Below are 10,821 nucleotides of genomic sequence, written 5' to 3' on the forward strand. Positions count from 1 at the left end.
CCTACTTGAAAACTTTCATTGACCTTTTTTTAGAGTAGGTCTCCAGATGAGCTAACAACAGATAACAAAAAAAAAATTAAAACCTGTCCTGAAATGTTCTATGCAAACCCTGATAAATTGCAAATGTGGCAAACTATAGGTAACAACATGCTTCATTAGTAATGTTGACTTTTCCTCAGTCCATGTGATGATCTCTTATTCTTCCAGCTCATCTGTTCTTTTAGTTTAGTGCTTCTGCTTGCCTTAGGATCATTTTGCTGCCTTTCATATGTGAAGCTAATCTCCTAATTCTTTTTTCTTTCCTACGCTTCTCAGGTTGGAGAAAACACTCTCTTTTTCTCTCATTTATTTCTTGTGTCAGACTAAAGTTCCTAAAGAAAATAAAAGAAAAGCAAGAATTAGCTATTTAGAGCAGCATACTGCTGAATAATCCCTCTGGCTTATGGATCTAAAGGGAGATTTGTGTTTGTATCAACATTCTGTGTCCAGACACTCTCGTCATTGATAGAGGCCATCTCTGCTTGACATCCTCCCATTCAAGATCTGATGCCACTGTCCTGTAGCTGGGAACTGTACTTCACCTGGCACTTGCTTATTCTAGCTGTAGTGAGGGACATAGGGTTAATAAGCTTGAGACAGCTTGTCTACTGTGGCAGCATGGTAGAAAAATGCAGAAGGCAGTGCTTAGCAAAGGAATTTCTTGTCCATTTTTGGGCTGACACTCAAGACCAATCCCTCAACACCTTTCTTATAGATTTTTTTTCCATTATTCTGAACAAGGGATACCTTGCTCTAAATTAAGCTCTGTATGGTCAACTGTGAAACTCCAGAGCATTTCGAATACCGCAAGTATTCACTGCAGTGCATTGAGCATGAATAGATACGTTCCTGTTCTGCGAGAATGAGACAGAAATGATCTTGCTGAAACTTGTGATCATCATTCCAGTGGTCATTGTTTTAATTGCAGAATTTCAATCAGTATTCAAATACCTTTCTCAGGCCTACACAGTACATTTGCCCAAGCACGTTCCAAGCTTCAAAATGGGAATTACAGACGCCTAATCTACCCAAGAGCAATTGCATCACTTTTTCCCCTTGACTTCAAAATTTATTGAATCCAAACCATACCCAACATTCTGTCGTATTTCTAAATATGTTCTTCTTTGGCTTCTTGTAACTCCTTGTGAGTGAAATTGTATAGTTAAAACCCTAAGGTTTTTTCTTCTCTTAGACTTCAGTCACTTTTAGCATTATCTTTCAATTGGATTCACCTGAAAATTTGTATTCTTCAAGGTTCTGCAAAGTTATATTTTCCTTATCAGTCTTTATCACTCTTTCTTCCAGAACCTGACACTCTTGATGCCTATTTCTTAACACCAGTGGTGTTTTTCACTTTCACAATCACTACCTGTAATGTAAAGCATTCTACTAAACTGGTTTTTGAGACTTCTTGCTTCACTCCTTTCTCTCAAGAGCAACTGTAAGGAAATAATAACCTGTAGTTGGAAATCTGTTATGTAACATTGAACATGTTTTTATAATGTGATATTTCATAAAGAAATTCCAAGCAGGTTGCAGTGAGGACTTGTTCAGTGTGTTTGTGAGAGCAAGATAATTTCCGCCCCCCCCCCGCCAAATTGTGTGTTTGACCCAGAAATGGAGTTTTGGTGGAAAGAAACCCACTGCACATCAAATTTCGGTTTTGTTCTAAGTTAGCAACATTTGAAGATTAAAAGATTTCAAATGCATGAAAACTGAATGCTGGCTTAGTTTGGGATAATGGCCTAAGTGCATTATCTGTGTAGGTGATGAAATACACTTTATTAGACCAGCTGGTATGATTGGGTGAACAGTGGTATAGGGGTTCACCACTGAATTTCTAGAGGTTAATGCAACAAGAAGGAAGAAGACTGTTGTAGTTCATGAGGAGAGGACAGCATGCAGTCCTGAAAGGTAAAATCAAGGAATTTCTCAGTACAAATCTTGTGGTAGGGAGTAGGAAGGGTTATCATCTGTATAGTCAAAACTTTGGGAAGTGACATTTTAAAAATTACTGATTGGAAATCTGCTAGTGAAGGATAGCAAGAAATGTAGAGGTGCTGTTTCAATAACATGAACTAATGGATATGAACCCGAGACAGATCAATTAAGATTGACTTCTCACAACAGTCAGGAATTGTTTGTGATTTAATTTCTCAGAACCATCACTTTGAGCACTAAACTTTTTGCATGTTTCCTTTTCAAATCAGTTTCAAATCTACTGGCTGTTATTTTTTAGGGTTTTTTTAATTATTTTTATGCTTTCAACCTTAGTATAAGCTTCTGTAAGCTACCCAAGACACTGGGATTTGTCATCTTTCTGTCTTTTCTGGATGGGAAAGAAATACAATTTTTTTTTCCCTGAGTGCTCTTCAGAAGACTTGAAAAATGAGTTGTAAATCCTATAGGTTAGATCTAAATCCTGATTAGACAACCATCTTATTTAGACTCCTGTGTCTTTCTCCTTCCTTGGGGTTCATACCTGTGATCATCCGAATCTGCTATATCCTTTTGCACAGACTGGGCTTCTAAGTGAAAAAATCTGAAGGAACAGCTCATGCCAGCACTCATGTTCATGTTACGGTGGTCTTTGGCACGAAGAGTAATGAAAAGAAAATCCACTGGGTTTCTTATGAAAATGCTACCTGTTGATGGACATGCAGGCAAACTTCTTAAAGCTCTGTTCTCTTGTTCTTTTAAGCATTCACACAGTGTTTATTAGAAGCTGAAAACTTGCCCAAAGGTGTAGCTTTTCAAGGAGACCACAAAAGACATCTCCTATGAGCCTGCATTACCTTTTCTTTCTATTCCTTTGAAATTTAAAATCTTCTGGTTGAAGCGTTAGGATTTCTAGAGGTTCCCAGTGAAACAGAAATTGGCCTGAATAGGCTTCTTGTGTGCAATGAGTGCCTTCTTTGCCCTTAAGGAGAGGTGGGGAGATTTTGAATGAGATTCAACACATAGAGAAAGTTTAATCCAATTACTTCTTTGCCTTAGTCATAAGCAACCAATTTTTATAATACAAAGTTTTAGGTCATCTTGACTATTCAGACCCTATTGTTTCTCTGTGCAAATTATTATGCACAGATTATGCAAATAATTACCTGTCAAAAATGACTGAAATACTAATTTTTCAATAAAAGTAATAGATATTCCTAGTGGTAAATTTACTAGTAGCTACATTAGATTAAAACAAATCCCAAAGGAAGGAGACTGTCCACATTAGAGCATGTGGTAGAAACTTTAATAATGGCGTGGAACTTTAATATTTTCTATGAGGCCAGGGAATTAAAAATGCAGTAACATTTCTCATGGGTTGTGGCAGCAATGGAAGTTAATGGAAGCAAATTATTTAGATTAGGCATGTACAAAAACTCAGCAGGATTCTATAGGAGCAGCACTGTCTTCAAGTAAACTCTATGAAAAGTGTGTTTTTTGATAGATTCCCTATCCATCTTCTGACTGTCTGTAGGCTCAGCATCCCAAGTGTCCCTCTGTGGAAAAGGTGTTTATTAGAAGCTGACAAAGAACACAACCCTCAAAGTGGTCAACAGGACAAATGTGCTTTAAATGTAATCAGAACCAAATCCTGTACATGTCAAAGTCCTTTGAAATAGTGATGCCTCGAGCTCTTCTAGTTAATGTCAATCTGAGCCCAGGTAGCACATGTTTGGATGCAGGCTTTTAAATGCTAAGCCCTTTCCTTCCTAGAATGAGACTGGCCATAGTCTGTCCCCTAATCCTGAAACTCCTTAAGCCCCAATTTCCCAGTTGGGCAGTTTAATTGGTAAGTGAGCAGCCAGGAAGTCATATGTCTACACAAGGGTTATGTGACAGTGTGGGATTTGGCAAGGCCTCTCAGCATTGGCTGCATGCACACCTCTGTAGCACCACAATTTAGACACCTCTAAACTGTTGGTTGATCAGTGGCACCTTCCTGTCACTCCCATTGATTGGCAGCTGCTGTCATGGGTGGTTTTCAGCAAGTTACGGAAACCTGGGGTCCTTGGAAGTTTGCAGCTGTGATTGCCAAACTCTAGAGGCTGCCTTTTTAATTATTATTATTGAGTTTTTTCCTCCTGAGCCCTGGCTCTATTTGGCCTTGTGTAAAGCACAGTTCTCAAGGGCAATAACTTACACCATAGGGGAAAAAGACCCCTTGGAGTTTTGGTGCAAAGGTGGTCTTGTCCCTTTGATAGCCACCTCATCTTCAGCGGTAGAAAGGTACTTTTTCCCATTCTAGGCCCTCTGAAACAAAGATGAAACAGGGTATTTGCATCTTTCATGCTTTAGCTGGTCATGGAGATGAATCTTAAAGGTGGGTTAGGGGAGGTCGTGTGGGGTTTTTTGTTCTTTTTCAGTTTTGAGCTTGCTAGGTAGAGTTTTTGTAAGCTGTTGGGAGTTCCTCTAATGCTGTGTTCTTTTGTGGTGTTGATGTATCGAAGGACTTGCGATGACTTCTTGTTCCTTTTTTAATTCTCCTAGTTGTTTGCTACATTTCTTCAATGTAGGTCATCTTTTAAACTCTTTTTTTTTTTTTTTTCCATGACCATCAGGAAATAGGAAACTTTTAACCCGATCTTGAAAACAGGATGCGACTGTAAGGTTCTGCAGCTCATTCGACACTGTTTCTGGCAAAATTTTAGATTTTTTTTGGGGGGCTTCAAAAATTCACATAAGGTTAATAGTAATTACAAGATGGAAGAAAACTGCATGATACATATTTTCACAGAAGTCAGATTCTTGATAGTTTAAGAAAAACTGAGGTGCGTTTTCCCCTTCCTTCAGACAGTATCTGCTTGAATTGTGGACTGGAGAGACTGATGAGGAGACAAGACCATCAGTTGCTATTGAACACAACAGTGGTGGTGTACCTTTTTTTTGGCTCAGGAGTTTAAAAGCCACTGCTTAGTGTATGCTGGAAGCGTGTGATGGCAGAGTACCTCGCCGTGCATTCCCCATTTTCTTCTGAAAAACTCTGCGGCCAGCTAAAGCAAGCAAAAGCTATCAGGCCAGATAGCTCTTTACCAACTACAACCATTTTTTTATGTCATGTAACTTCAAGTCATCACTGCACCTCAGTCCTTTCATGGTATGTGGTGATGGTGCCTATGATGCCACTTTGAAATTTTGGAAGTGTCTGAGAGCCAGAGCTCTGGGCACATCTGGTTATTCAACATCTGGTTGTTCCTTCCCAGCTAAGATGTGTGAATTGTACCCTGGGAGTATCGGATTGAGGAGGGAACAGGTTAACTGTACTATACATGGCTTAGGATGAGAAATTATTTTGACCAAGGAAATATTTTCATTTTTAAAATACTGCTGGTTCAGTGTTCAGCCCTGCATCGGGCTGTATGGGAGATGGGTTAGTGTAAGAGTTGCTATTTATATGGATATCTGTTTTTAACATTGATGTATTTGAGTTTATACCAGTAATAATTCAGTAACGAAAACGAAAGCTTTTATCTAAATCTATAATTGGAAATACTTCCAGATACTTTACTGAAAGGATTCTGTGCATTTGCAGAGAGCTGCTTTGTATCCCAGAATGTTCTGCAGTGTGATTTCTGCCGTTCTGCATAGATCCAGAGTGTGCTTCTCATTTGTGGTTTCACCTGGCCAGGTGTTTTGCGTATTATGACGACGTGTTCTCATTAATCATACTGTGATAAGAGTGTTAGTGAACACAATTTCTTTTTGTTTTGTTTTGTCTTTCAGGCACCAAGTATAGATGAGAAAGTAGATCTTCACTTTATTGCACTAGTTAATGTAGGTGGTCATCTCTATGAACTGGGTAAGGACACTTTTTATCTGCTCTCTCCATTTGTTTGAGAGAAATACAAGTAGTAATGGTGTTAGCTATCAAAGTTTGAAAGAGATTACCTGATTTAATGTAGCTCTTGCGTTCTTTTAAACTGCATCATAGGGTCTGGGGAGTGGAGATGTTCTGTCAAACAGCTGCAGCCTTCTTCCCGTTATTTTTTTGGATTGTCCTTCCCTCAGCTCCCTCCTATAAAGATAAAAAGGTACAGAATACTGGACTGGCTCTAAACTTTCTTTGTCATTTACAAGGACAGGAACCAAGAAAACATTGATAAACAGTCAAAGTTTCTGAGAGGAAAGTACTGTTATGTCCCTGAATTGCTTGTGGAATTAATAAATGCCACTTTAGAAATGTTACCTATATTATTAATTAGTATTTAAACTGAAATTGTGTAGTCAGAATACTAGCAGATACTAATAATACTCTGCGAATCATTTGTTATAGGCTGGTTATTTTTTCTTCTACCTTTTTGTGGTCATTAGACAGTTAACTGTAAACCAGTTGTCTCTGCTTTCTGAATTATAGCTATTTTATCCCTCTCTTCAGATTGTGTAGCACCAAGTTCTGCTCAGATATTCTCCAATGACTCCAATCTTAAACATGTTGCTGGGCAACTAGGTTTTGCTGCAGGCACTTCAGAAAACTAGCAAGTAGATCAGGATTTAAAAACTGCAAGTCATTGGTCTTTCCTAACGTAATTTTTGCAGTATTTTATGGTGAGAACATTTTCATCTTTTGAAAATCAATGTGTAATCAAGCAGTGCCCTTAAGAAGTGACTGCTACTCGTAACCTGGGGCATATAAGAAATGTTTATGTTAATATTAAGGTGATCTAAGGGTTATTATCAGTGGTAAGTCATGAACAATAGGCACAGATTTCTATGATGCTCCGTGTCTGTCAGTGAAATAGATCAAATAGTGAGGCAACTACTGTAGGATGCAATATAAATATTTCATAACTCTAAATTTCAAGGCATGACAGATGGCTCGCTCTTCATCTAGCTGCATGCTGCTATTTCCTTGTTACCTTTTCATTGTTAACTTTTCATTATAATGTTTAGCTGTTTTCCTTAAAAATTATGGAAGATAAAGCCCACTTGAATTTTTTGTTGAAATGTGGAAAAAAAACCACCAAAAAACCCTAAACATTTAGCTCAACTGTATAGTAGAAGGCCAATACTACTATTTTCTTTGTTCTTAAAATAACTTTTCTCTGTACCTGTGGAACAAAGCAAATAAAATACTTAAAAGTAGGAAAATGGGAGAAGGTTTTTCAGTTAATTCACTGGCTTCAGTCACTGTGGCCAACATGTGGGCTTTGGCAGGCAGAAAATTCTAAGGAAACACATGCATATTAAATGGTTATGATACTTTTGCCATAGAAAGCACATTATTTATAGGCACATGAAATTAAAATGTTCTGCCAAGTTGTATGTTTAAAAAAAAAAATAAAATCAAGCTTAGCTTGCAACAGTTCAGGGCATTCATTTCTATTTCTCTGGCTCGTTCTGAGGGTTTTGCATTGTTGTGTCTTCAATCATGGTTGTTAGAATAATGAAAGCCCTCTTGTCATGTAAATCAAAAAGAAGTTTCCTAACTTAGAATCTGTTTTTAATTATGAAAAATGTCGTTTGGAAGATTTGACAACTTTGATGGGATCTTTGAGGAGGGAAAAGTCTTTAAAAGGGAGGACAGACCCAAAAGGGAATTTGGTCTAGCAAATACTTAGGATATCCTGACATATGTTCTCATACTGTTAGCTCTTCACAGATAACCTGAAACATATTTTTATGAATAAAATTATTTTTAAAATGCTGAAAATGATAGCATTTTTCTATTGCAAATGGGAGAAAAAAATTAACTACAGTAACCATTTTTAAATGCTGTGAAAGTACTTAAAGTTATTGGGTTTGTATGCTTATTTATTTTAAATGAACGTAACATTTCAGTTATGCCAGACTCTTCAAACTGGTGGGTTTGGTGTTCTCTGCTGTTTTGGAGTCCCTGATCACAGCTGTCAAAAGACCACAGACGTACTGCTGTCTTGTCTGGGTGAATCCATGAAGCATAGTTGAAATTGTTCTTCTCCACTTGAAAAACTGAACTACTATGCCAGCACTAAAACTATTGCAACTTCTAGCCTTAAAGGTTTCATGTAAAATATTAAAAAAGTATTTTGTTGTTTTGATTGCATTTTTCTAACGTAACAGACTGTACATAATGGTACCTGTTGAAGCAGTCAGCTGTGGAGGAGAGGCCAGGGAATAGCTAGCTGCATGTGTGGTGCTTTAATGAAAAATGAGGTACTGTTTTTATAAGTGAAGAGCAAAAAAATCTGTTCAAGTAATTTTCACTGGAAAAATGAAGCTTTTCTAATTTTGTGTTGTTCAATCCTGCTTTGTGTTTCAACAGATGGACGCAAGCCATTTCCAATAAACCATGGGGAAACTAGTGATGATTCTTTTTTAGAGGTAAGAATAAAAAACCTTCATAAAAGGTGTTCTGCAAAATACTTACATTCCCACAAAATTTATAAATATATTTATACAAAAGTCTTGCAGTTTGTGGTTGGATGAGGAATAGAGCAAGTGAGATGGTCAGACAAAATTAAATTTACTAAGTTTTAAAACAGGTATTTCATGTTGTGACTCTGGATGACAGAATGTCACGGCATGATAACAGGACACATCAGAAGGGTTGGCCATGAGAGAAGGTCAGACTGAGTTTTCTTCTGTGCTGAGATTTTCGTATGCCCCTCCTCCTTTCAAATTCTTCATGAGATGAAGTCTTCAGATTGAAAACTTGGGACAATTTCTCATTGTCTTTCCTTTGTTTAGTTATAGTTTGATAGGTGCCATGCTGGACAGAAATTGATATCCTTTCTGACACTTGCTAATAATCATTCTTCTCCAGTTTCGTGACTTCTTTTGGGTGCTTTTTTGTGTCAGGAGCTGTTTAGTTGAGCAATGAATTGGAAAGACATGCACTGAATTGGGAGGATAAACCGCCATCCCCACAGAATGATGCAAAGTTGAAGCTATAGATCTGACTTTTATGGTATTCAGACTGGATTAGCTTTACAAAAGGAAGAAACCAGAGAAACTAAAAACCAACCAACCAAAACCTCTTATAGTTTAGTAGCATAGACTTAATGTCTGTAAAGTTTGCATACAATTTGTGCTTGTTTAGGCAGGGAGAGAAGCTGGATAAAGCTTCCCTTTTTTCTTATGTGGCTTTTTTCTGTTCCCTGATAACATGTGTTCTCCAGATTGCACCCTAAAGCTAGATGGAGGAATTACTTATAATCTTTCACTTACCCCACACAGCTTAGATTCATCTTGAGACAAAGGAAAAATTTCTGAATATGGCAATACTGGTAAAGGCAAACTTCAGAGATTAATTTAGACAAGCAACAGATCTGTTGCACAAAGTAATATTCAGTCACAGAAATGATTGTTGCTAAGGTTCTGCATAAAACTTTTGCTCTCTTATGCTGCCCATATGAACACTGTAAATAATCTTGAGTAGTGGTAGCTCAAATTAGAAATACAGTTTATGTAGATTTGTCACACTACTTAGTAATCCTTGATGGAAAAATCCATTTTGAGCATAGTTTGTATAAAACATATCTTCATATTTCATTTGTGGGGGTTTTTTTAATAAGTATGATTTATAGTGGTTTTTGTTTTGTGTTTTTTTGTTTTTTACTTTTTTCCCTAGGATGCAATAGAAGTTTGCAAGAAATTCATGGAACGTGACCCAGAAGAATTAAGATTTAATGCAATTGCACTGTCTGCAGCTTAAAAGCCTTTTCCAGTGGGGATAATCTATTGCAATGTATTGTAACAATAAAACTGTTGCCATATGTTAATAGTACAAATTTTGATACTTCCCTAACCTGTTGATTAATTGTAGCATACATGGAATAAACTTTGCATTTGTCCTTGCTATATCTTGATGCTTGTTCCTGAGGAAAGTTTGGGTATTTATTTACACGCATGCATTTTGTGCAAGACTTCTATGTGGTGGGTTTTTCCCCTTCCACCCCTTTAAAAGTTTGGGGAATTACTGTCTGTGGTATTTCATCATAACCATGATGAGTTAATTCAGAGCAGGATTATTATTTGTATCATTCACAGATTAAACTTTGAGTGGAGTATGTGATATGTTAATGGATAAAAACTTGAAATACAAGGCTATCTTTTAATTACAATGATACGAGAATATTTTAAGAACTTTTCCAGGTGATTCAAAAGACAAAAGCATTTTTTTTCAGTGCATTATTTATAAATAAATATATGGAAGAAAAAAAGGCAGAAAAAAAGACTGTTTCTTCTTACTGTTGGAGAGCACTAACATTTTAAAATTATCTTAATCTTTACATTTTTAATAAATCTCAATTTTGTTTCTCAGCTCTTATAATGTTAATAAATTGTCAAAAAAGCTTTAGTTCAACCAGTGTTTGCTATTTGTATATGTGGATTTTTGCCCCGGAAAAGCCACGCTAGTAATTAATGCTAGTTGAAATGGTAGGAGGGAACACACACACACACAGGTGAATACAGCAGTGTGAAGTACCTCACCTAATGGAAATGAATGATAGAGAAGTAATTCCTGTTGTAATGAAGTCTTGTGTAACAAGAACAGACTGTAGATGTTACGATAGCCATGATGGTCATATACTTTTTTTTCCCCTTTAGGAGTATCTATTGTAAGTTTGTCAGGTGGCATTTCTGAATGCTATGTGATACTCTTCCCCTGTGCCGTCCCTCCCACCCCACCCACTGGATCTTAAGGTACCGTTGACCAATTTCTACACTTGGATTAGTAACAGCTTGGTGGGTTTGGGGCTTTTGGGTGGATTTGGGTTTATTTTTTTTTTTTTTTTTTTAGGCTAAGCAATCTTACGCTTTAGGATTCTTGCGAAGGTTGGTTTTGGTTAATGTGCATGTTCTTGA

At 37.0% G+C, this 10,821-nt stretch overlaps 1 protein-coding gene across 1 annotated transcript in view; it reads left to right on the plus strand.

The window, feature by feature from the left end:
- UCHL3 (ubiquitin carboxyl-terminal esterase L3 (ubiquitin thiolesterase)) overlaps nt 1–10,306 on the plus strand; it is a 40,148-nt gene extending 29,842 nt beyond the window's left edge. The window contains exons 7-9 of the mRNA XM_010185795.1: nt 5,758–5,833; nt 8,276–8,334; nt 9,584–10,306. Coding sequence (XP_010184097.1) covers nt 5,758–5,833; nt 8,276–8,334; nt 9,584–9,667 — 219 coding nt within the window. The 3' untranslated portion in view covers nt 9,668–10,306. The remainder of the gene's footprint in view (nt 1–5,757; nt 5,834–8,275; nt 8,335–9,583) is intronic.
- The last annotated feature ends 515 nt before the right edge of the window (nt 10,307–10,821 follow it).

This window comes from Mesitornis unicolor, unplaced genomic scaffold, assembly GCF_000695765.1.
Source record: "Mesitornis unicolor isolate BGI_N332 unplaced genomic scaffold, ASM69576v1 scaffold46, whole genome shotgun sequence".
NCBI classification, from domain to species: domain Eukaryota; kingdom Metazoa; phylum Chordata; class Aves; order Mesitornithiformes; family Mesitornithidae; genus Mesitornis; species Mesitornis unicolor.